Consider the following 27,558-nt stretch of genomic DNA (forward strand, 5'->3'; position numbering starts at 1 on the left):
TTAACCACTTATAACAATATTATCAATGCGAACGTTTTCGTGCCGAAGATCGAGAAATCGTGTTTGTAGACAGTCGATAAGCAGTGTAGTTGGACGCGTATTTCACTAGTACAATAGTTGCACTAGTAGTACCTATATAAATACATAAAATTAAACATATTTAGACAATAAATTAGATTAAACGGTTTTTTTTTGTATTTATATTTATATTATGTGTATGTGTGTGTGTTTATCGTATGCTAATCGTGAATATATTTGAATCTGCCGTTACTTAGTAGGTCGCTTACTCACTATTGTATCTTTGTCTTAATTTTAAAAACATAAATAAATTACTATTAAAATACTAAATATGAATAACATATAAATTTAGTCTTCCATTGAATATACGCCTATAATAGGTCACCGTTTTATTTTATTATTTGTATAATTAATTGTCTAATTAATTTAAACCCTTTGATGATGTAAATCAGTGTGTTATAATACTAATTATTAGTATAAAGTATATTTATAATAATTATGTTATGGGAACGATTTAATCTACATATTATAATATATTATAACTATTTTTCATTAATGCCACATTATTCATATCTAATGCATAATATCAGTAAAGAAAGAGTAAAGTTGATTCTTTTTAAAGCTTCAATCTAAATTTGACTGTTTATCTATCAATAGAAAATCTGTTTTTAAAAAAATATAGGAATTTATATTTTGTAAATATTTTTTTAATACAATAGACAAAACATTAAGCAATACATAATAATACATAATATTAACACACACTACGTCATAAAATATTTAGGTAGAAGTTTTAAAGTTTGTAATTATCTAGCGCATTATAGACAATTTTAAATATTTTATGTTTAAAATATGTAATGTAAACTTATGGTACACTAGCTGAAAAAAAAATTTTGAACAAAATATAGTAAATGTGACCATGAAAAGTGGTTTCCACTGGAACAACTATAATTTTAGTTACAATAATTAATAAAATGTTGTTCTAAAAACAGTATAATATTTTTATGTATTGCAATTTTCTGGTAGTAACTACGATAAACCTATTACAAACCTATTTAGTAAGACGATACAGTATAATTTTTTTCAGTACAGGTAGTTATGCTATTTCTATTTTTTTTTCTCATGATTTTCAAATATTTTTAAGAATTTGTAACATGTATAATAGATTTCCAGGAACTACAAACTATGATACTTTCAATTCTTTAATGATTTTCTACTGAAAAACACCTAAAGAATAAACTATGAGTGATAAAAATAATAAATTAATTTTAAAGGTATTAATGTATTGTATTATATTATATAATAGTGATTATAAAATGTAATAATGATTAATTAAAGTGTGTAAATTTATTAATTCTCAAAACTTAAATCATTTAATTATTATTATTATTATTTTAAATAAATAAATGTTATTTCAAAACAACATTTCCGAAAAAAAAAATTATAATTTATCGTTATCCAGTTTTCAACTTTTTTTATAAATGACACAATACACTTTTAATTTCATATTGCAAAACAAGATATGATTAAGAGTATTTCAATATCCAAAAATCAAATTTTTAAGTAGTTTAACAATTATAAATATTTAAAATTTAAATAAACGGAGTAGTAGACAAACAACAATTTACGGATTGTCACACATAACAATTTAATACACTCATACGCTCTAACGTTAAAACGGTGCTTATATACTCATTTAAAATGTAACGTTAATGCATTAAAATAATCCAAAAAATATTCTGTTATGGAATAGGAATATTGAAATTAAAAACTATAAGGGATTTAAAAAATAATAATAATAAAACTTTTGTATAAATATTACAACCATATTTCAACAAATAATAATTTTCTTTTTTAAAATTTAAAATTATAAACTAAAAATCATATATTTTAACATAATTCATTTACTATGTTATACATTATACTATACCAACGCTCTTATTAAATAAACAAACAAATGACAGAAAACAGTCATACATTTCACAATAACGAAAACGAATAATAATAATTTTAAATATTGTATACATTTATAATATTAAATCATAAATTAAAGTCAACTTAGACGAGTTTCGCATCCATTTGATCTAAAAAAAAAAAACATAAGTAACTTCACACCATAATATAACTAGTAAGCTTATTATCAATATTATTTACTTGCTGCCAACAACCTTAGATGTGCTATTGATTTATTAACGTCGAAGCTTTGTTGTGATACTGTGTTAACTATAATTATTATACCTCCATTTTTGAGCAATTTTTTGTTCTTTAAAACATAAATCCCTTGATCATTCTTTGTGCCTATCAAAGCACGACAATATGACCAATCCAGAGTAAGGTTGTCGAATCCCCTTGAAAGTAGGGAAAGCTTGGGGAAAATAATTTAGGAAACAGCTTTATTAGATATTATTAGATCTCTAATCAACATACATACTTATGACTATTAATTTAATGGCTTCTATATAACTATTATGTCAAATAAGAATATTTTGTAGAGTAAAAGTTTAAAATAATTTTGAATAAAAAGAAATAATAAAACACTATTTAAAAAACTGCAATAAAAAGAAAATAAAAATTATATTTTATAATAATCAAATGAAAATTCAGTATAAATAATTCTGTGGTATATAACACCAAAAAATAGGTAATAAAACAAATATTTAACAAATAAAATCTATTTAAAAACAATTTAAAAAAAAAAAAAAAAAAAAAACAGAGCTTTGGTAAACCCTGAAGTAATGGAGATAATGATGAATCATTTATAAAAAAAGGAAAGGAAATGAAAAAAGAATAACAAGAGAAAAATTCAAATTCAATAGAAGTAATTTCTAATAGAACACAAAATAAGCAAAATAAGTCAGAAATATATAATAGCACTAAATACAAAGCATAACACACACAACATATAAAAACACACGCGATAATAAAAAATAAGGCTAATAATTAATCTTAGTGACTAAAAACTATAAAATTAAATTAAATTAGGTATGATACAAATTATAATAAAAGAAAAGATTATAAAAAAGATTGAAAATATTTGACTATAACATCAAACATACAAAACATACCTATGCATTGTAAAAATTAAGAAAGAAAATTAAATCGAATACCTATTATTGGTAAAAAATTAAACAACCGAAATATAAGTGCAATTGCTAGTGTAATTACTTTGAGAATACCTACGCAAAAAGAAAATTATAATTATTACAACAATAATGGCAAAAATAAAAATATAATAGAAATAAATTAAAAAATGAGGGTCAATATCAAATGGTGCTGGAGTGGTAGTACTGGTAGTAGAATAAGGATATTCAGAAACAGTAGATTCCACAGTTGAAATCTCCGTATAAATGTGTGTTGTCGAATCAGTCCCTCGAGATACAGTAGTAAACTTTGGTGAAGATACAGTTGTCCGTTCTGTAGAAGGTGATGGATGTTCTGATACTGTAGTATCTAATGTAGATGTTTCGGTATAAACATGTGTCGTTGAATCTGTGCCTTGTGGTAGTGTTGAACCCTCTGTAGACGTTGGCGTTGGTTGATATGTAGAAGGTCTTTCAGTATGTTCTGATACGGTAGTATCTACAGTTGATGACTGTGTATAAATGTGTGTTGTTGAATCGGTTCCTTGAGATAATGTTGTATCTTGAGTTGAAGATATAGTTGAGAGTACAGTAGAAGTTGAAGGGTATTCTGATACTGTAGTTTCTCCAGTTGATGATTGCGTATAAGCTTGTGTCGTTGAATCTGTAACTTGTGACAGTGTTGTACCCTCTGTGGACGTTACTGTTGGTGGTGTTTCTTGGGTGACAGTCGTTTCACCAGTTGATGTCTCTGTATAAACATGTGTTGTTGAGCCTGTTCCGCGTGACAGTGTTGTACCCTCTGTAGAGGTTACTGTTGGTGGATATTCAGTAGGTGGTGTTTCTTGGGTGACAGTAGTTTCACCAGTCGCCTCTGTATAAACATGTGTCGTTGAGCCTGTGCCTTGTGATAATGTTGTACCCTCTGTGGACGTCGCTGTTGGTGGTGTTTCTTGGGTAACAGTAGTTTTACCGATTGATGATTGCGTATAAACTTGTGTCGTTGAATCTGTACCTTGTGTCAGTGTTGTACCCTCTGTGGACGTTACTGTTGGTGGTGTTTCTTGGGTGACAGTCGTTTCACCAGTTGATGTCTCTGTATAAACATGTGTTGTTGAGCCTGTTCCGTGTGACAGTGTTGTACCCTCTGTAGAGGTTAGTGTTGGTGGATATTCAGTAGGTGGTGTTTCTTGGGTGACAGTAGTTTCACCAGTCGTCTCTGTATAAACATGTGTCGTTGAGCTTGTGCCTTGGGATAATGTTGTACCCTCTGTGGACGTCGCTGTTGGTGGTGTTTCTTGGGTAACAGTAGTTTTACCGATTGATGATTGCGTATAAACTTGTGTCGTTGAATCTGTACCTTGTGTCAGTGTTGTACCCTCTGTGGACGTTGCTGTTGGTGGTGTTTCTTGTGTTACAGTAGTTTCACCAATTGATGTCTCCGTAAAGATATGTGTCGTTGAGCCTGTGCCTTGTGATAATGTTGTACCCTCTGTGGACATTGCTGTTTGTGTTGTTTCATGGGTAACAGTAGTTTCACCAGTCGTCTCTGTATAAACATGTGTCGTTGAGCCTGTGCCTTGTGATAATGTTGTACCCTCTGTGGACGTTGCTGTTGGTGGTGTTTCTTGTGTTACAGTAGTTTCACCAGTTGATGTCTCTGTATAAACATGTGTCGTTGAGCCTGTGCCTTGTGATAATGTTGTACCCTCTGTGGACATTGCTGTTTGTGTTGTTTCATGGGTAACAGTAGTTTCACCAGTCGTCTCTGTATAAACATGTGTCGTTGAGCCTGTGCCTTGTGATAATGTTGTACCCTCTGTGGACGTTGCTGTTGGTGGTGTTTCTTGTGTTACAGTAGTTTCACCAATTGATGTCTCTGTATAAACATGTGTCGTTGAGCCCGTTCCTTGTGATAATGTTTTACCCTCTGTAGACGTTGCTGTTGGTGGTGTTTCTTGGGTGACAGTAGTTTCACCAGTCGTCTCTGTATAAACATGTGTCGTTGAGCCTGTGCCTTGTGATAATGTTGTACCCTCTGTGGACGTTGCTGTTGGTGAATATTCAGTAGGTAGTGTTTCTTGTGTTACAGTAGATTCACTAGTTGATATCTCTGTATAAACATGAGTCGTTGAGCCTGTGCCTTGTGATAATGTTGTACCCTCTGTGGAAATTGGTGTTGATAGTGTTGTTTGGGTGACAGTAGTTTCACCAGTCGGTGTCTCTGTATAAACATGCGTCGTTGAGTCTGTGCCTTGTGATAATGTTGTACCCTCTGTGGACGTTGCTGTTGGTGGTGTTTCTTGGGTGACAGTAGTTTCACCAGTCGTCTCTGTATAAACATGTGTCGTTGAGCCTGTTCCTTGTGACTGTGTTGTACTCTCTGTTGACGTTGCTGTTGGTGAATATTCAGTAGGTAGTGTTTCTTGTGTTACAGTAGTTTCACCAGTCGTCTCTGTATAAACATGTGTCGTTGAACCTGTACCTTTTGACTGTGTTGTACCCTCTGTGGACGTTGCTGTTGGTGGTGTTTCTTGAGTGACAGTAGTTTCAACAGTCGTCTCTGTATAAACATGTGTCGTTGAGCCTGTGCCTTGTGATAATGTTGTACCCTCTGTGGACGTTGCTGTTGGTGGTGTTTCTGGTGTTACAGTAGTTTCACCAATTGATGTATCCGTAGAGATATGTGTCGTTGAGCTTGCGCCTTGTGATAATGTTGTACCCTCTGTGGAAGCTGCTGTTGGTGGTGTTTCTTGGGTGACAGTAGTTTCACCGGTCGTCTCTGTATAAACATGTGTCGTTGAGCCCGTTCCTTGTGATAATGTTGTACCCTCTGTGGACGTTGATGTTGGTGGTGTTTCTTGTGTTACAGTAGTTTCACCAATTGATGTCTCCGTAGAGATATGTGTCGTTGAGCCTGTACCTTGTGTCAGTGTGGTACCCTCTGTTGACGTTGCTGTTGGTGGTGTTTCTTGGGTTACAGTAGTTTCACCAGTCGGTGTCTCTGTATAAACATGTGTCGTTGAGCTAGTGCCTTGTGATAATGTTGTACCCTCTGTGGACGTTGCTGTTGATGGTGTTGTTTGGGTGACAGTAGTTTCACCAGTCGGTGTCTCTGTATAAACATGCGTGGTTGAGTCTGTGCCTTGTGATAATGTTGTACCCTCTGTGGACGTTGCTGTTGGTGGTGTTTCTTGGGTGACAGTAGTTTCACCAGTCGTCTCTGTATAAACATGTGTCGTTGAGCCTGTGCCTTGTGATAATGTTGTACCCTCTGTGGACGTTGCTGTTGGTGGTGTTTCTTGTGTTACAGTAGTTTCACTAGTTGATATCTCTGTATAAACATGAGTCGTTGAGCCTGTTCCTTTTGACTGTGTTGTACCCTCTGTGGACGTTGCTGTTGGTGGTGTTTCTTGTGTTACAGTAGTTTCACCAATTGATATCTCTGTATAAACATGTGTCGTTGAGCCCGTTCCTTGTGATAATGTTTTACCCTCTGTGGATGTTGCTGTTGGTGGTGTTTCTTGTGTTACAGTAGTTTCACCAATTGATGTCTCCGTAGAGATATGTGTCGTTGAGGCTGTACCTTGTGTCAGTGTGGTACCCTCTGTGGACGTTGCAGTTGGTGGTGTTTCTTGGGTGACAGTAGTTTCACCAGTCGTCTCTGTATAAACATGTGTCGTTGAGCCTGTGCCTTGTGATAATGTTGTACCCTCTGTGGACGTTGCTGTTGGTGAATATTCAGTAGGTAGTGTTTTTTGTGTTACAGTAGATTCACTAGTTGATATCTCTGTATAAACATGAGTCGTTGAGCCTGTGCCTTGTGATAATGTTGTACCCTCTGTGGAAATTGGTGTTGATGGTGTTGTTTGGGTGACAGTAGTTTCACCAGTCGGTGTCTCTGTATAAACATGTGTCGTTGAATCTGTACCTTGTGTCAGTGTTGTACCCTCTGTGGACGTTGCTGTTGGTGGTGTTTCTTGGGTGACAGTAGTTTCACCAGTCGTCTCTGTATAAACATGTGTCGTTGAACCTGTACCTTTTGACTGTGTTGTACCCTCTGTGGACGTTGCTGTTGGTGGTGTTTCTTGAGTGACAGTAGTTTCAACAGTCGTCTCTGTATAAACATGTGTCGTTGAGCCTGTGCCTTGTGATAATGTTGTACCTCTGTGGACGTTGCTGTTGGTGGTGTTTCTGGTGTTACAGTAGTTTCACCAATTGATGTATCCGTAGAGATATGTGTCGTTGACCTTGCGCCTTGTGATAATGTTGTACCCTCTGTGGACGTTGATGTTGGTGGTGTTTCTTGTGTTACAGTAGTTTCACCAATTGATGTCTCCGTAGAGATATGTGTCGTTGAGCCTGTACCTTGTGTCAGAGTGGTACCCTCTGTTGACGTTGCTGTTGGTGGTGTTTCTTGGGTTACAGTAGTTTCACCAGTCGGTGTCTCTGTATAAACATGTGTCGTTGAGCTAGTGCCTTGTGATAATGTTGTACCCTCTGTGGACGTTGCTGTTGGTGGTGTTTCTTGGGTGACAGTAGTTTCACCAGTCGTCTCTGTATAAACATGTGTCGTTGAGCCTGTGCCTTGTGATAATGTTGTACCCTCTGTGGACGTTGCTGTTGGTGGTGTTTCTTGTGTTACAGTAGTTTCACTAGTTGATATCTCTGTATAAACATGAGTCGTTGAGCCTGTTCCTTTTGACTGTGTTGTACCCTCTGTGGACGTTGCTGTTGTGGTGTTTCTTGTGTTACAGTAGTTTCACCAATTGATATCTCTGTATAAACATGTGTCGTTGAGCCCGTTCCTTGTGATAATGTTTTACCCTCTGTGGACGTTGCTGTTGGTGGTGTTTCTTGTGTTACAGTAGTTTCACCAATTGATGTCTCCGTAGAGATATGTGTCGTTGAGGCTGTACCTTGTGTCAGTGTGGTACCCTCTGTGGACGTTGCAGTTGGTGGTGTTTCTTGGGTGACAGTAGTTTCACCAGTCGTCTCTGTATAAACATGTGTCGTTGAGCCTGTGCCTTGTGATAATGTTGTACCCTCTGTGGACGTTGCTGTTGGTGAATATTCAGTAGGTAGTGTTTTTTGTGTTACAGTAGATTCACTAGTTGATATCTCTGTATAAACATGAGTCGTTGAGCCTGTGCCTTGTGATAATGTTGTACCCTCTGTGGAAATTGGTGTTGATGGTGTTGTTTGGGTGACAGTAGTTCACCAGTCGGTGTCTCTGTATAAACATGCGTCGTTGAGTCTGTGCCTTGTGATAATGTTGTACCCTCTGTGGACGTTGCTGTTGGTGGTGTTTCTTGGGTGACAGTAGTTTCACCAGTCGTCTCTGTATAAACATGTGTCGTTGAACCTGTACCTTTTGACTGTGTTGTACCCTCTGTGGACGTTGCTGTTGGTGGTGTTTCTTGAGTGACAGTAGTTTCAACAGTCGTCTCTGTATAAACATGTGTCGTTGAGCCTGTGCCTTGTGATAATGTTGTACCCTCTGTGGACGTTGCTGTTGGTGGTGTTTCTTGGGTGACAGTAGTTTCACCAGTCGTCTCTGTATAAACATGTGTCGTTGAGCCTGTGCCTTGTGATAATGTTGTACCCTCTGTGGACGTTGCTGTTGGTGGTGTTTCTTGTGTTACAGTAGTTTCACTAGTTGATATCTCTGTATAAACATAAGTCGTTGAGCTTGTTCCTTTTGACTGTGTTGTACTCTCTGTTGACGTTGCTGTTGGTGAATATTCAGTAGGTAGTGTTTCTTGTGTTACAGTAGATTCACCAGTTGATGTCTCTGTATAAACATGTGTCGTTGAGCCTGTGCCTTGTGATAATGTTGTACCCTCTGTGGACGTTGCTGTTGGTGGTGTTTCTTGGGTGACAGTAGTTTCACCAGTCGTCTCTGTATAAACATGTGTCGTTGAGCCTGTTCCTTTTGACTGTGTTGTACTCTCTGTTGACGTTGCTGTTGGTGAATATTCAGTAGGTAGTGTTTCTTGTGTGACAGTAGATTCACCAGTTGATATCTCTGTATAAACATGAGTCGTTGAGCCTGTTCCTTTTGACTGTGTTGTACTCTCTGTTGACGTTGCTGTTGGTGAATATTCAGTAGGTAGTGTTTCTTGTGTGACAGTAGATTCACCAGTTGATATCTCTGTATAAACATGTGTCGTTGAGCCTGTGCCTTGTGATAATGTTGTACCCTCTGTGGACGTTGCTGTTGGTGGTGTTTCTTGGGTGACAGTAGTTTCACCAGTCGTCTCTGTATAAACATGTGTCGTTGAGCCTGTTCCTTTTGACTGTGTTGTACTCTCTGTTGACGTTGCTGTTGGTGAATATTCAGTAGGTAGTGTTTCTTGTGTTACAGTAGATTCACCAGTTGATGTCTCTGTATAAACATGTGTCGTTGAGCCTGTGCCTTGTGATAATGTTGTACCCTCTTTGGACGTTGCTGTTGGTGGTGTTTCTTGTGTTACAGTAGTTTCACTAGTTGATATCTCTGTATAAACATGAGTCGTTGAGCCTGTTCCTTTTGACTGTGTTGTACTCTCTGTTGACGTTGCTGTTGGTGAATATTCAGTAGGTAGTGTTTCTTGTGTTACAGTAGATTCACCAGTTGATGTCTCTGTATAAACATGTGTCGTTGAGCCTGTGCCTTGTGATAATGTTGTACCCTCTGTGGAAGTTCCTGTTGGTGGTGTTTCTTGGGTGACAGTAGTTTCACCAGTCGTCTCTGTATAAACATGTGTCGTTGAGCCTGTGCCTTGTGATAATGTTGTACCCTCTGTGGAAATTGGTGTTGATGGTGTTGTTTGGGTGACAGTAGTTTCACCAGTCGGTGTCTCTGTATAAACATGCGTCGTTGAGTCTGTGCCTTGTGATAATGTTGTACCCTCTGTGGACGTTGCTGTTGGTGGTGTTTCTTGTGTTACAGTAGTTTCACTAGTTGATATCTCTGTATAAACATGAGTCGTTGAGCCTGTTCCTTTTGACTGTGTTGTACCCTCTGTGGACGTTGCTGTTGGTGGTGTTTCTTGTGTTACAGTAGTTTCACCAATTGATATCTCTGTATAAACATGTGTCGTTGAGCCCGTTCCTTGTGATAATGTTTACCCTCTGTGGATGTTGCTGTTGGTGGTGTTTCTTGTGTTACAGTAGTTCACCAATTGATGTCTCCGTGATAGAGATATGTGTCGTTGAGGCTGTACCTTGTGTCAGTGTGGTACCCTCTGTGGACGTTGCAGTTGGTGGTGTTTCTTGGTGACAGTAGTTTCACCAGTCGTCTCTGTATAAACATGTGTCGTTGAGCCTGTGCCTTGTGATAATGTTGTACCCTCTGTGGACGTTGCTGTTGGTGAATATTCAGTAGGTAGTGTTTTTTGTGTTACAGTAGATTCACTAGTTGATATCTCTGTATAAACATGAGTCGTTGAGCCTGTGCCTTGTGATAATGTTGTACCCTCTGGGAAATTGGTTTGTGATGGTGTGTTTGGGTGACAGTAGTTTCACCAGTCGGTTGTCTCTGTATAAACATGCGTCGTTGAGTCTGTGCCTTGTGATAATGTTGACCCTCTGTGGACGTTGCTGTTGGTGGTGTTTCTTGGGTGACAGTAGTTTCACCAGTCGTCTCTGTATAAACATGTGTCGTTGAACCTGTACCTTTTGACTGTGTTGTACCCTCTGTGGACGTTGCTGTTGGTGGTGTTTCTTGAGTGACAGTAGTTTCAACAGTCGTCTCTGTATAAACATGTGTCGTTGAGCCTGTGCCTTGTGATAATGTTGTACCCTCTGTGGACGTTGCTGTTGGTGGTGTTTCTGGTGTTACAGTAGTTTCACCAATTGATGTATCCGTAGAGATATGTGTCGTTGACCTTGCGCCTTGTGATAATGTTGTACCCTCTGTGGACGTTGATGTTGGTGGTGTTTCTTGTGTTACAGTAGTTTCACCAATTGATGTCTCCGTAGAGATATGTGTCGTTGAGCCTGTACCTTGTGTCAGTGTGGTACCCTCTGTTGACGTTGCTGTTGGTGGTGTTTCTTGGGTTACAGTAGTTTCACCAGTCGGTGTCTCTGTATAAACATGTGTCGTTGAGCTAGTGCCTTGTGATAATGTTGTACCCTCTGTGGACGTTGCTGTTGGTGGTGTTTCTTGGGTGACAGTAGTTTCACCAGTCGTCTCTGTATAAACATGTGTCGTTGAGCCTGTGCCTTGTGATAATGTTGTACCCTCTGTGGACGTTGCTGTTGGTGGTGTTTCTTGTGTTACAGTAGTTTCACTAGTTGATATCTCTGTATAAACATAAGTCGTTGAGCTTGTTCCTTTTGACTGTGTTGTACTCTCTGTTGACGTTGCTGTTGGTGAATATTCAGTAGGTAGTGTTCTTGTGTTACAGTAGATTCACCAGTTGATGTCTCTGTATAAACATGTGTCGTTGAGCCTGTGCCTTGTGATAATGTTGTACCCTCTGTGGACGTTGCTGTTGGTGGTGTTTCTTGGGTGACAGTAGTTTCACCAGTCGTCTCTGTATAAACATGTGTCGTTGAGCCTGTTCCTTTTGACTGTGTTGTACTCTCTGTTGACGTTGCTGTTGGTGAATATTCAGTAGGTAGTGTTTCTTGTGTGACAGTAGATTCACCAGTTGATATCTCTGTATAAACATGAGTCGTTGAGCCTGTTCCTTTTGACTGTGTTGTACACTCTGTTGACGTTGCTGTTGGTGAATATTCAGTAGGTAGTGTTTCTTGTGTTACAGTAGATTCACCAGTTGATGTCTCTGTATAAACATGTGTCGTTGAGCCTGTGCCTTGTGATAATGTTGTACCCTCTTTGGACGTTGCTGTTGGTGGTGTTTCTTGTGTTACAGTAGTTTCACTAGTTGATATCTCTGTATAAACATGAGTCGTTGAGCCTGTTCCTTTTGACTGTGTTGTACTCTCTGTTGACGTTGCTGTTGGTGAATATTCAGTAGGTAGTGTTTCTTGTGTTACAGTAGATTCACCAGTTGATGTCTCTGTATAAACATGTGTCGTTGAGCCTGTGCCTTGTGATAATGTTGTACCCTCTGTGGAAGTTCCTGTTGGTGGTGTTTCTTGGGTGACAGTAGTTTCACCAGTCGTCTCTGTATAAACATGTGTCGTTGAGCCTGTGCCTTGTGATAATGTTGTACCCTCTGTGGAAATTGGTGTTGATGGTGTTGTTTGGGTGACAGTAGTTTCACCAGTCGGTGTCTCTGTATAAACATGCGTCGTTGAGTCTGTGCCTTGTGATAATGTTGTACCCTCTGTGGACGTTGCTGTTGGTGGTGTTTCTTGGGTGACAGTAGTTTCACCAGTCGTCTCTGTATAAACATGTGTCGTTGAGCCTGTGCCTTGTGATAATGTTGTACCCTCTGTGGACGTTGCTGTTGGTGGTGTTTCTTGTGTTACAGTAGTTTCACTAGTTGATATCTCTGTATAAACATGAGTCGTTGAGCCTGTTCCTTTTGACTGTGTTGTACTCTCTGTTGACGTTGCTGTTGGTGAATATTCAGTAGGTAGTGTTTCTTGTGTTACAGTAGATTCACCAGTTGATGTCTCTGTATAAACATGTGTCGTTGAGCTTGTGCCTTGTGATAATGTTGTACCCTCTGTGGACGTTGCTGTTGGTGGTGTTTCTTGTGTTACAGTAGTTTCACTAGTTGATATCTCTGTATAAACATGAGTCGTGGAGCCTGTTCCTTTTGACTGTGTTGTACTCTCTGTTGACGTTGCTGTTGGTGAATATTCAGTAGGTAGTGTTTCTTGTGTTACAGTAGATTCACCAGTTGATGTCTCTGTATAAACATGTGTCGTTGAGCCTGTGCCTTGTGATAATGTTGTACCCTCTGTGGACGTTGCTGTTGGTGGTGTTTCTTGGGTGACAGTAGTTTCACCAGTCGTCTCTGTATAAACATGTGTCGTTGAGCCTGTTCCTTTTGACTGTGTTGTACTCTCTGTTGACGTTGCTGTTGGTGAATATTCAGTAGGTAGTGTTTCTTGTGTTACAGTAGATTCACCAGTTGATATCTCTGTATAAACATGAGTCGTTGAGCCTGTTCCCTTTGACTGTGTTGTACTCTCTGTTGACGTTGCTGTTGGTGAATATTCAGTAGGTAGTGTTTCTTGTGTTACAGTAGATTCACCAGTTGATGTCTCTGTATAAACATGTGTCGTTGAGCCTGTGCCTTTTGACTGTGTTGTACCCTCTGTGGACGTTGCTGTTGGTGGTGTTTCTTGAGTGACAGTAGTTTCAACAGTCGTCTCTGTATAAACATGTGTCGTTGAGCCTGTGCCTTGTGATAATGTTGTACCCTCTGTGGACGTTGCTGTTGGTGGTGTTTCTGGTGTTACAGTAGTTTCACCAATTGATGTATCCGTAGAGATATGTGTCGTTGACCTTGCGCCTTGTGATAATGTTGTACCCTCTGTGGACGTTGATGTTGGTGGTGTTTCTTGTGTTACAGTAGTTTCACCAATTGATGTCTCTGTATAAACATGTGTCGTTGAGCCTGCCTTGTGTCAGAGTTGTACCCTCTGTTGGACGTTGTTGTTGGTGGTGTTTCTTGGGTTACAGTAGTTTCACCAGTCGGTGTCTCTGTATAAACATGTGTCGTTGAGCTGTGCCTTGTGATAATGTTGTACCCTCTGTGGACGTTGCTGTTGGTGGGTTTCTTGGGTGACAGTAGTTTCACCAGTCGTCTCTGTATAAACATGTGTCGTTGAGCCTGTGCCTTGTGATAATGTTGTACCCTCTGTGGACGTTGCTGTTGGTGGGTTTCTTGTGTTACAGTAGTTTCACTAGTTGATATCTCTGTATAAACATGAGTCGTTGAGCCTGTTCCTTTTGACTGTGTTGTACCCTCTGTGGACGTTGCTGTTGGTGGTGTTTCTTGTGTTACAGTAGTTTCACCAATTGATATCTCTGTATAAACATGTGTCGTTGAGCCCGTTCCTTGTGATAATGTTTTACCCTCTGTGGATGTTGCTGTTGGTGGTGTTTCTTGTGTTACAGTAGTTTCACCAATTGATGTCTCCGTAGAGATATGTGTCGTTGAGGCTGTACCTTGTGTCAGTGTGGTACCCTCTGTGGACGTTGCAGTTGGTGGTGTTTCTTGGGTGACAGTAGTTTCACCAGTCGTCTCTGTATAAACATGTGTCGTTGAGCCTGTGCCTTGTGATAATGTTGTACCCTCTGTGGACGTTGCTGTTGGTGAATATTCAGTAGGTAGTGTTTTTTGTGTTACAGTAGATTCACTAGTTGATATCTCTGTATAAACATGAGTCGTTGAGCCTGTGCCTTGTGATAATGTTGTACCCTCTGTGGAAATTGGTGTTGATGGTGTTGTTTGGGTGACAGTAGTTTCACCAGTCGGTGTCTCTGTATAAACATGCGTCGTTGAGTCTGTGCCTTGTGATAATGTTGTACCCTCTGTGGACGTTGCTGTTGGTGGTGTTTCTTGGGTGACAGTAGTTTCACCAGTCGTCTCTGTATAAACATGTGTCGTTGAACCTGTACCTTTTGACTGTGTTGTACCCTCTGTGGACGTTGCTGTTGGTGGTGTTTCTTGAGTGACAGTAGTTTCAACAGTCGTCTCTGTATAAACATGTGTCGTTGAGCCTGTGCCTTGTGATAATGTTGTACCCTCTGTGGACGTTGCTGTTGGTGGTGTTTCTGGTGTTACAGTAGTTTCACCAATTGATGTATCCGTAGAGATATGTGTCGTTGACCTGCGCCTTGTGATAATGTTGTACCCTCTGTGGACGTTGATGTTGGTGGTTTCTTGTGTTACAGTAGTTTCACCAATTGATGTCTCCGTAGAGATGTGTCGTTGAGCCTGTACCTTGTGCAGTGTGGTACCCTCTGTTGACGTTGCTGTTGGTGGTGTTTCTTGGGTACAGTAGTTTCACCAGTCGGTGTCTCTGTATAAACATGTGTCGTTGAGCTAGTGCCTTGTGATAATGTTGTACCCTCTGTGGACGTTGCTGTTGGTGGTGTTTCTTGGGTGACAGTAGTTTCACCAGTGTCTCTGTATAAACATGTTGTTGAGCCTGTGCCTTGTGATAATGTTGTACCCTCTGTGGACGTTGCTGTTGGTGGTGTTTCTTGTGTTACAGTAGTTTCACTAGTTGATATCTCTGTATAAACATAAGTCGTTGAGCTTGTTCCTTTTGACTGTGTTGTACTCTCTGTTGACGTTGCTGTTGGTGAATATTCAGTAGGTAGTGTTTCTTGTGTTACAGTAGATTCACCAGTTGATGTCTCTGTATAAACATGTGTCGTTGAGCCTGTGCCTTGTGATAATGTTGTACCCTCTGTGGACGTTGCTGTTGGTGGTGTTTCTTGGGTGACAGTAGTTTCACCAGTCGTCTCTGTATAAACATGTGTCGTTGAGCCTGTTCCTTTTGACGTGTGTACTCTCTGTTGACGTTGTGTTGGTGAATATTCAGTAGTAGTGTTTCTTGGTGACAGTAGATTCACCAGTTGATATCTCGTATAAACATGTGTCGTTGAGCCTGTTCCTTTTGAATGTTGTACTCTCTGTTGACGTTGCTGTTGGTGAATATTCAGTAGGTAGTGTTTCTTGTGTTACAGTAGATTCACCAGTTGATGTCTCTGTATAAACATGTGTCGTTGAGCCTGTGCCTTGTGATAATGTTGTACCCTCTTTGGACGTTGCTGTGTTGGTGTGTTTCTTGGGGACAGTAGTTCACCAGTCGTCTCTGTATAAACATGTGTCGTCGAGCCTGTTCCTTTTGACTGTGTTGTACTCTCTGTTGACGTTTTGCTGTTGGTGAATATTCAGTAGGTAGTGTTTCTTGTGTTACAGTAGATTCACCAGTTGATGTCTCTGTATAAACATGTGTCGTTGAGCCTGTGCCTTGTGATAATGTGTTGTACCCTCTGTGGACATTGCTTGGTGGTGTGTTTCATGGGTAACAGTAGTTTCACCAGTCGTCTCTGTATAAACATGTGTCGTTGAGCCTGTGCCTTGTGATAATGTTGTACCCTCTGTGGACGTCGCTGTTGGTGGTGTTTCTTTGGTTACAGTAGTTTCACCAGTCGGTGTCTCTGTATAAACATGTGTCGTTGAGCTAGCGCCTTGTGATAATGTTGTACCCTCTGTGGAAATTGGTGTTGATGGTGTTGTTTGGGTGACAGTAGTTTCACCAGTCGGTGTCTCTGTATAAACATGCGTCGTTGAGTCTGTGCCTTGTGATAATGTTGTACCCTCTGTGGACGTTGCTGTTGGTGAATATTCAGTAGGTAGTGTTTCTTGTGTTACAGTAGATTCACTAGTTGATATCTCTGTATAAACATGAGTCGTTGAGCCTGTTCCTTGTGACTGTGTTGTACTCTCTGTTGACGTTGCTGTTGGTGAATATTCAGTAGGTAGTGTTTCTTGTGTTACAGTAGATTCACCAGTTGATGTCTCTGTATAAACATGTGTCGTTGAGCCTGTGCCTTGTGATAATGTTGTACCCTCTGTGGACATTGCTGTTTGTGTTGTTTCATGGGTAACAGTAGTTTCACCAGTCGTCTCTGTATAAACATGTGTCGTTGAGCCTGTGCCTTGTGATAATGTTGTACCCTCTGTGGACGTCGCTGTTGGTGGTGTTTCTTGGGTAACAGTAGTTTTACCGATTGATGATTGCGTATAAACTTGTGTCGTTGAATCTGTACCTTGTGTCAGTGTTGTACCCTCTGTGGACGTTGCTGTTGGTGGTGTTTCTTGTGTTACAGTAGTTTCACCAATTGATGTCTCCGTAAAGATATGTGTCGTTGAGCTTGTGCCTTGTGATAATGTTGTACCCTCTGTGGACGTTGCTGTTGGTGGTGTTTCTTGGGTGACAGTAGTTTCAGCAGTCGGTGTCTCCGTATAAACATGTGTCGTTGAGCCGGTACCTTGTGATAATGTTGTACCCTCTGTGGACGTTGCTGTTGGTGGTGTTTCTTGTGTTACAGTAGTTTCACCAATTGATGTCTCTGTATAAACATGTGTCGTTGAGCCCGTTCCTTGTGATAATGTTGTATCCTCTGTGGACGTTGCTGTTGGTGGTGTTTCTTGAGTGACAGTAGTTTCAACAGTCGTCTCTGTATAAGCATGTGTCGTTGAACCTGTACTTTTTGACTGTGTTGTACCCTCTGTGGAAATTGGTGTTGATGGTGTTGTTTGGGTGACAGTCGTTTCACCAGTCGGTGTCTCTGTATAAACATGTGTCGTTGAGCCCGTTCCTTGTGATAATGTTGTACCCTCTGTGGACGTTGCTGTTGGTGGTGTTTCTTGAGTGACAGTAGTTTCACCAATTGATGTCTCCGTAAAGATATGTGTCGTTGAGTCTGTGCCTTGTGATAATGTTGTACCCTCTGTGGACGTTGCTGTTGGTGAATATTCAGTAGGTAGTGTTTCTTGTGTTACAGTAGTTTCACCAGTTGGTGTCTCTGTATAAACATGTGTCGTTGAGCCCGTTCCTTGTGATAATGTTGTACCCTCTGTGGACGTCGCTGTTGGTGGTGTTTCTTGGGTAACAGTAGTTTTACCGATTGATGATTGCGTATAAACTTGTGTCGTTGAATCTGTACCTTGTGTCAGTGTTGTACCCTCTGTGGACGTTGCTGTTGGTGGTGTTTCTTGTGTTACAGTAGTTTCACCAATTGATGTCTCCGTAGAGATATGTGTCGTTGAGCTTATGCCTTGTGATAATGTTGTACCCTCTGTAGACGTTTCTGTTGGTGAATATTCAGTATGTAGTGTCTCTTGTGTTACAGTAGATTCACCAGTTGATGTCTCTGTATAAACATGTGTCGTTGAGCCTGTGCCTTGTGATAATGTTGTACCCTCTGTGGACGTTGCTGTTGGTGGTGTTTCTTGTGTTACAGTAGTTTCACCAATTGATGTCTCTGTATAAACATGTGTCGTTGAGCCCGTTCCTTGTGATAATGTTGTATCCTCTGTGGACGTTGCTGTTGGTGGTGTTTCTTGAGTGACAGTAGTTTCAACAGTCGTCTCTGTATAAACATGTGTCGTTGAACCTGTACTTTTTGACTGTGTTGTACCCTCTGTGGAAATTGGTGTTGATGGTGTTTCTTGTGTTACAGTAGATTCACTAGTTGATATCTCTGTATAAACATGAGTCGTTGAGCCTGTTCCTTGTGACTGTGTTGTACTCTCTGTTGACGTTGCTGTTGGTGAATATTCAGTAGGTAGTGTTTCTTGTGTTACAGTAGATTCACCAGTTGATGTCTCTGTATAAACATGTGTCGTTGAGCCTGTGCCTTGTGATAATGTTGTACCCTCTGTGGACGTTGCTGTTGGTGGTGTTTCTTGAGTGACAGTAGTTTCACCAGTTGGTGTCTCTGTATAAACATGTGTCGTTGAGCCCGTTCCTTGTGATAATGTTGTACCCTCTGTGGACGTTGCTGTTGGTGGTGTTTCTTGAGTGACAGTTGTTTCAACAGTCGTCTCTGTATAAACATGTGTCGTTGAGCCTGTGCCTTGTGATAATGTTGTACCCTCTGTGGACGTTGCTGTTGCTGGTGTTTCTTGTGTTACAGTAGTTTCACCAATTGATGTCTCCGTAGAGATATGTGTCGTTGAGCCTGTACCTTGTGTCAGTGTGGTACCCTCTGTGGACGTTGCTGTTGGTGGTGTTTCTTGGGTGATAGAAGTTTCACTAATTGATGTCTCCGTAGAGGCATGTGTCGTTGGGTCTGTGCCCTGTGATAATGTTGTACTCTCTGAAGATGATTGTGTTGATCGTTCTGTAGAAGATGACGTATATTCAGTCATTGTTGTTTCAGGGGTAGGTTGTGTGAATATTTCAGTCGTTTGTTGTTGCGTTGTTGATGTTTTTGGTTCGTCAGTTGTTGTATATTCGCGGGAACAACCTGTGTTTTGGTTCACTATTTCATGGTATTTATTATACCAGTACAAGTTATTATCCACTTGATTGTAGCATTTATTGAATGATTTTCTGAGATTTTCAGGTGTGTTTGGATCATCTTTCAATTTTTTTAGCTTCAATTAAAAACAATTTTTATCATTAATAATTTTATTATTTTTCCTTTTTTATTATTATTTTTCTTTTTTTTCTTACTTTATCGATTTCAGAATCCAATGCTACTTTTGATGCGCATATTGAGTAAATGAATATTGCTATGTCATCTCCATCAGTTAATTTTTTTGTTATTTCATTCAGATTTTGTACCAGAAAATCTATTAAAACATCAAGTCCTATTGGCGTACTGGATACCGCTTTAAAAACATCTTTATAATCTTGTTTTCTAATTGGTCCGTCTTCAGTCTCAAATATATAGTTTAAATATCTATCATATATTTTATTCTCAGTTAATTTTTTTTAAGCAGTTTAAATGATACTTATTTTATTTAATAAAATTTAATTATTCATAAATGATTTGTTTTTCTACTTTTTTTACCTCGACAAAAGTGCATCGTTCTCTGTGCATGCCAATGCTGTTTGTGCTGACTGCTTTTCAGAGGGTGATCGTGTTGTTTTATACAAATCAAACATTTGTTCCCAGGTTGAAGTTTCATTTGTTATATGCACGCCAACACAGAATGCAGCGTCTCTAATATCTGGGGGTATTCTATACAAATACGCACGTATTTATTTTAATTGTTTGTATCCTTATCAAAAATCAGCATAATATTATTGTCCTAAATATTTAAATCTTTGATATAGATTTATTTTATGTGATTCAATTTCTGCATATTACTATTGAAATTTTTATATTTACTTTTCTCCATTTTTCCATTTTGTGTAGTAATCGAACGCCGATTGTATGCACATCTCATTATTCAATTGACATGCCCATACTGAGAATGCATTCCAGCTGGTAAGAATAATGTGGTCTGTATTTTTTTTCTCAACTACTTGGTCTTCAGTTTTTTTATAAATAATTCCTGCCAAATTACTAACGCATTCCTGTAATCCAATAAAATAAATAAATCAAATACGTAATAATATATTTTTATAAATTAAATGTTAAAATAAATTACAAGTTAGCATACGATTTATAGTTGTTTTAAAGTCATTTTGTATAAATTTTTATTATTTATTTTATCCTTTATTATTATTGCATTCACACAGATATTTTTTATTTTATCAGTTATAAATGTATATTTCTTTCTCTTTTCTCAATTAATTTTTGAATTTTCTAATATTTTTTTTATTTTTAAGTGTAACATGATAATGTCATACTTGTTAAATTTAGTGAAATTAAATTTTATATGTTGGCATAAACTAAATTCTATATTTTTTGTTTCGTATAAATATATATTCACATTCATTTAGTTCGATATACTAATAGTTAATTTAAAAGTACGCACTTTTAAATCTGAATACTCTGTATCATTGCGCCGCATGCGTTCTATTAAGTATGCATATCCGTTTATCACGGAATACCATGGCAATACGTCTTCTTCCATTTTTAAATATGATGATATTCTTAATGGAACTGAATAATGTAATTTATCAGCCCTAGCTAAGTTGAACGAATCGTCAATCAGTTGGGCACGATTGATTACGTGAATATCATTTGGCGTTTCTTTCAATTGTCTGATCAATAACGACCAATTGTCAGTGTCGTAGTTAACCCTGTAAAAACCTTGAAATAAAACGTCAATATTATTAAAATAAATTAAGTACCGTTTTTTTGAATTGTGGAAATTGAATTACCAGTAGATTGAACATTGAATATGAACCACCCGTTGTTTTGCGGAGCTGACAAGACACATTTGTCCATGTCCGGCTTACACCATGTGGCTACCGTAAAGTTTTCAAAATTTTTACTGGATTCTGTCGTATAAGTGATCCCTATGTACCATTTAGACAAATCAGTTATTTTGTCGGGAGTGTCCATTAGACACCTTTCCTACAATGTTTTTAGTATTACTAATCAACAAAGTTTAACTACTAATACAATACATACTTGAGTTACTATAAACTCGTCATTGACCTTTGATACATTAATCATTGGGTATCCAGCCTGTTCTGTCCACTGTTTCATGAAATTGGTAACCGTGACACCTTGTCCAAAATCAAATTTATATTCGGATATAGTGTACTCAAATGCCGCAAACAATACATCGGGAACTACCGACACGTATCTATGTTGACGTTAACAAAAAACTATGGCTACTAAATTATTATTTCCAAGAAAATACGACTTGTAAGCTTAGAGAACACTTCTAATTTCTGAGAAAATATATAAAAAGATAATCTTTTTAACTAGTATTTTATTCGATTTTATTACAAAAAAAAAAAGTGATGTTATCCAAAACATCATAATTATCATACTAAGTAGTATATTATTTATAAAGTTACTCAATGTATACTCTGTCAAAAACCACAATGACCAAAAAAGTTCCATCGTCTCATTGTAGTTTGTTTGAAAAAAAAATTAATTAATATTCTACCTGAGTTTCAGCCAACTAATGCTATCTTATATTAATAGTAAATTGGTATATAAGCGACGGCAAGACATACTTGTTCTGATTCAAGTATCGGACTAATGACTGTTGGAATATAGTGTCGTTGGTAGTGTATTTCAACATCCGTAAAAAGGCAGAGGCCTTGGCGTAAGTCTGGTCGTAAAACGCATCATTTATTTCGTCTGGAGTATGCACGGACGTGGTAATCGGACGCCTGGGCGCTTGATCGTACTCCAAAGCCCGCTGGTGCCGTTCGACCACGAACATTTGGTTCATCCTCCAATCTGGGTAGACCTAAAAGTATACCGATATAAATCCAGATATTATATAACTACTCATATAGCTTATGCTTATACGATAACAATATGATAATTTCAGAATTTGGAACATATAGTACTAAAAAATGCTAAAATATGGCTTTAAAAATAAAAACATGCACAATTATTTTTAAACTATATTCGAAAGAACAGCATGTTGCAAATAACAGTTTGTTTAATGCACACCAAGCGACATTATTGGAATATTGAATTTAGAACATTTTATATTCTGTACAAACTGATTGCAACATAGAAAACTTAAAGGTAGACAAGTATCCTCCTGTAGGTGCATTACCTACATAAGATGTCGAACGGGTTACTATTATAAATAATGTCTTGAAATTAATTTTAAAATTAAATACTTGGATATCGTTTAATGTAGCAAAATTCTTAAGACATGCAAACAAACGCATAATACAATTTTAAATGTGGTTTCCCTGTTTTTTAAAAAGCGTATTAAATTGATCTACAATGTTTCACTAAGTCCGAAAGAGAAGTGCAGTTCCTATAAATTCCAAACCACGTGAAGATAATATGTAACGTTAATTTAAAATGTTTATAATTCGACCGATTGTCGCATTATCAGATACACAAGATATACGATTAAATTAATCAAAGGTGGCCATACCAAGTCCATGGAAAAGTACTGAAAGTACGCGGCAAACGCATCGTGCAGCCAAAGGTAGTCCCACCAGGAGCACGTAACCAGGTTTCCGAACCACTGACGAGCCATCTCACGTTGAACCATCGATAGCCCTGATTCGTTGGCTTTAGAACTGGACATATCGTCCAGTAACAAATATTTTTCACTGAAACGAAAACAGAATAAGTACATTGTATACTATAAGAAGCCATCTGTCATAGAGGGCAAATTGTGTATTTTTTAGCTCGACCACACGGTTTTCGTTCGTTATTGGCTTTTATATAATTTATATCAAAATGTGATTTTCTCACCAACGTCGCTTACCAATAAATCGTTCAGATTCCGAATTTAGTACGTCGTTGTAGGTAAATATTCATAAATAAAAGAAAAAATTATTCAATTTTTTTCTAAACGGCTTAAACCGCAATAGATATTCGTGTTTTTAATAATTTTAATGTAAATGAACAATGTCACCGAAGTGCCGGAACCCATTTATCGGTTGTCATTATGAAATATCGATATGATACAATCATTTATTTATAGAAATTATACGATCGGTAAGCAGTATAGTTACCGAAATGTGTTCAGCCCCCAGTTGCCCATGGCGTCCGACTTGAAATCCGGTATGGCGAACAAGTCCAGCTTGGGTAACTCGTATTGCACTTCCGTAAACTTCTCCATGGCCGACAGCAGCTTCGGAGCCTCACCGGAGACGTATCGCAATTGGTCCAAGCGGCCCTCGTCTGAGAACACGTACACGGGACTTTGGCCGGCTGCGGTGCCAGCACTCTTCGAAACAAATCCACTGACGACGAACGAGATCATGTGTGTGGCAATCGGCGGCGTCTGGACGAAAATGTCACCAGTCTTTTCCGCGGATTTACTGAAACAAATTTTCGTGCACTCGCGATCAGCATTTTTCATTGAATTTAATGATTGATTAGGAATAATTTATATCGGGTTTTTGAAATCAAGATGTATTTGAAAAACAATATTTATATTTAAGTCCCGAAAATGGACATAACTATAATATTAAAAGCGCACTATGAATCGAATCCGAGTTTTTTCTTACTTCTTTATGAGAATTTTGTCGAAAATTTTTAACATGTCATATTATGATAAAATTAAAATATTACAAAAAAACACGATTTTATGGTATCATAACATTAAAGTTATTGCAAGTCCAATGTCCATATAAATATTATTGTTAGTATTTTAAATGTAATTAATATTTTTGTCACACTTGTACAAGTGTCTTTGAAAACATTGTCGATTTACCAGACTGTTATAAAGAACAAAACTGAATAACTCATCTATACCTGCTAATATTTAATATATCGGACTGAACGTAATATGTGATTTTAATTACCAATATTAATATTAATTGTTATAATATGTGATATAATATGATTTTCGTGTAAATATGAATGTATAATTTGGACACTATTTTTTCTAATTATCACGTACCTAACGGTGGATTTCTACTTTTTTATGGGAAAAAAACATTTAATGTCGAGTGGTAAGTAAAAGGTCATGATACTGCAACACTTGTAGAAAACCATACTTTTAGGGTATAAATTAAATATGACAAAAAAAAACTGATACCTATTTTTCAACCTACTCAATCAGTTATGCATGGTAACTTTAAACACTTATACAATACACTATAGGTATGCTATATTATAGCAATTAAAATATATTTTTAGGACTCGATTAATTCAGGCAGATGATTGTTCAACGGATTTTGGGATGCAATACACGTCTTGCACACAAACCATCTAGATCCAATCACGATTTTATTATTATCGCAACAAGGGTTAGTAGTTTATAGGTAGGTACTATTTCACTAGAAGTGTTAATACTTTACTCACTCGTAATAACTCTTGTAAAGCGGCATGTTGGATCTTGACTCTTTGTTTCTCGGTCTAGTCAGTGATATGTTGAAAGGCGTCTTGTACGACGGTTCGTCGTAACACGGTAATATCCTCCTTGCCCCGGTCGGTTCTAAATATGTCAGGAGCAACCATCTACGAAGAACAAAATGGGTTTCCGAAAATAAAACGATTATTAAAACGAATGTTATGCAATGATTTCTAGTCGCTACACGACAAACGATACGTTATATATTATTTATTATACAAGTTGCGTATTCGGACTTTCGGATTAAATTGAGTTAAAGAAAAATCGATTGTCCTAAGATAAAACAATCACTCTGTAAAATATATAGGTATATTATGTATATTTATGTTTACCTTTGGGTATTTAATATATATATATACATATATATTTAACCTAACCTACCCAGCTCAAAATAATGGCATATAGCTAGTAAAAATAAGCTTGAAAACCTATGGCGCGGTAATTTTTTTTAAACACGACTAAATGACTGTGTATTGTATATCTATTCAGTCTTCGGTAAATATTAATAATAATTATTATTATTCGTCAACAATAATCACTTACTCTTTATGATTGTTTTTGTCGTTGTATGTGCTTTTGTAGAATCCTTCCATGTTGTTTACTTTGATGTTAACGTGATATTCGATGTTTAGCACGTATTGAATTCCAACCTGTAGTTTGGATTTCAAAAAAATTTTGCACTGCTCATTTTCGGGGTCGTTGCTCACTTCGATTACGTCGACGTTGTCTTCGCTTATTTTTGTGTGCACGTACACCACGTAAATCAGAATATCGTTGCAGTTCAACGTTATCGTCGAAGTCCTCGATTTTACGTCGATCAAAATCTCTACCTCGGCGTCGTAGTCGATGTCGTCCTTAAAGCGATTGTAGTCCGTCGTAATGTTCAACTCGTACGATACCGGTGTCGTATCTCCTGGAAGTCGGTAAACGTCCATTCCGTTTGGCACGCCGGCTCCCGCGGAGTAAAAGCGTCCATCGGAACCGAAAACGCAGGCAAACGAAACGAACAACAACAGAGCTACTATGTTTTTCGACATCGTCGTACGTTATTTACTCGTAATACGCTGTGTCCTGAAAATATTTTGACCGTTTTCGGGCATCACGCACCGACAAACAAACGAAAAAAAAAACCGAGTTAATCTTATATCCTTGAAATTAAGTGTCGTCAAATCACGTCAAATCGTAGTTAATTATAATATTAATGACTATATTATAATGAAGAAACATTCGACGACTCAATCAACTCCTATATATACTTTGCCGGGTACTTATCTATTGTTCCACTCCAAGATTTTGTGAGTGTACGTCTAACTCAATCAGATTCCTGAAAGTTTATTTATATTTTTAAATTTTTATCGATGTCATTGGTCGTAGGTATTGCGCCTTGTGCCGCCTCAACGCTCGACGCGCAGAGGTATACAGTTCAGTTAAAAGATCACTTGAGTAGCATGAGACACTAAACAAATTAACCAATTTTGTGTAGCACTTAGTGCGGTTAATGGATTGCATGTGAAATGCTACGGAGTGTACAATAATGTGCCAATTATACGCCAAGTAAACAGTATGGCATTATGCAAACGATAATTGGGATTTTTATCGAAATCAATCGTAACCGTTATGATGTATGCTGAGTAGGTGTATAGTAATAAGTAATACTCGACATTAATTAGAGTGAATCAGACGATCAAACAGAATTCCTCGTAAGCCGATCGAGTCGACGAGTCGAAATAACTATATTGTATTAGGCCTACGCGTTAAAGCTTCGGGAATGTCACCGCATATATTTATATTTATTTGATGTAATATCACGTAAAATTGAATAATTGTTCGAGTATTGTATAGTGTGCGAGTCGATATTAAAACGGGATAAAAATAGTCGATATAATGGCGAATGACTAATAATATTTTTAAAAAAAAACCATCATTTTGCTACTGTATTGCTTGTAGTTGCGTTTATTGCAGTGTTTACGTAAATGATAAAAAGACGTTCGGCCGCTACCGGGTTTTTCTTTGTTTAAGTGAAATAGTTTATCGTAACAAACAGACGAACGTTTTAAATCGATTTCTGTTTAATTTTTCCATTCACTATATTCAAAGTACATTATTTATATGAGTTTTACTTTCGAAATAACACTATATCGATAACACTACACAATAATAATTATGTCCAATTAAAATTATAAAATAGTTCACCCATTTGCACAATAACTAATTATTGTCGTTTGAATTCTATATGTATAAATGTATTTTCACACAGTATAATATTGTATAATATTACATTCATTAAAAACGTTCATCGTACAGGTACACGGGTTTATCTTTTTGAGGTGAAACCCGTAACTACAGGACTATTATCGATAGCATATAACTATATGATATAGTATTAGATAGAATATCGGCTAGACACCTTGTACCTATATTATATAATATTATTATTGCTGTTCTCGTAAAATTTGAAATACGTAATTTCGTCAATACTCATTACACGATTCATTGTTCGATGAATTTGTACAAAAATTGTACATTTTCTATTATTTTAAACACTGTATAATATCATTTTAGGTACTACGCTGCGATGGAATGATTAGACGTTATGTGTGTGTGTCTCCTCCTCAATGAAAAAGCGATTTCGTATAACGCATTATATAGTGTAAATTAGTTTTAGGTTCATAAACTAAAATAAAAAAAAAATTTAGTTGGAATCCAAATCAAGCACAGTATGTAGGACGTGTTATGATGGTTATTTTTTACAATTCGCACACAAATGTGTTTCAATTGTTTGTTTAGGTATAATGCCTATTAAATTACTAATAGCCAATAGGTAATGGCTCGATCTTGAGCAAACGCGTTGAAGAGAACCAATTATTAAAACCCACAGATAACTTTATCGTTTTCGTTATTATTATTATTATTATTATTAATAATAATAATAAGTCAATTAACTGTTATGTAACAACATATAATATATTAGAGTTAAAAATGTCAGTATGTTGGTTATACCTACTTATTAATAATAATATATATTATCAGACCATAGAGCATGCTTAGTACTTGCAATTCAGTGATTGTTAAATTTTATGTGTTATGCGAACGGTCTACACTCACACACA

At 37.5% G+C, this 27,558-nt stretch overlaps 1 protein-coding gene across 1 annotated transcript; it reads right to left on the reverse strand.

Moving 5' to 3' along the window:
- Positions 1-1,927: 1,927 nt before the first annotated feature.
- Positions 1,928-25,658, reverse strand: LOC114129372 (mucin-2-like). Its single transcript, XM_050203863.1, has 19 exons — positions 24,992-25,658; positions 24,400-24,555; positions 23,103-23,411; positions 22,514-22,694; positions 21,624-21,862; positions 21,067-21,244; positions 20,814-21,009; positions 20,465-20,742; positions 19,873-20,060; positions 19,552-19,722; positions 19,212-19,440; positions 16,816-19,132; positions 16,216-16,686; positions 11,831-13,300; positions 10,608-11,471; positions 10,325-10,560; positions 8,380-10,162; positions 7,132-7,263; positions 1,928-5,685 (listed from the first exon to the last, which is right to left on the reverse strand). Exons 1-19 carry the CDS (start codon positions 25,483-25,485, stop codon positions 3,143-3,145), a joined length of 12,435 nt encoding a protein of 4,144 aa, XP_050059820.1. The 5' UTR covers positions 25,486-25,658; the 3' UTR covers positions 1,928-3,142.
- Positions 25,659-27,558: the final 1,900 nt, after the last annotated feature.

This window comes from Aphis gossypii, chromosome 3 (assembly GCF_020184175.1).
Source record: "Aphis gossypii isolate Hap1 chromosome 3, ASM2018417v2, whole genome shotgun sequence".
Taxonomy (NCBI): Eukaryota; Metazoa; Arthropoda; class Insecta; order Hemiptera; family Aphididae; genus Aphis; species Aphis gossypii.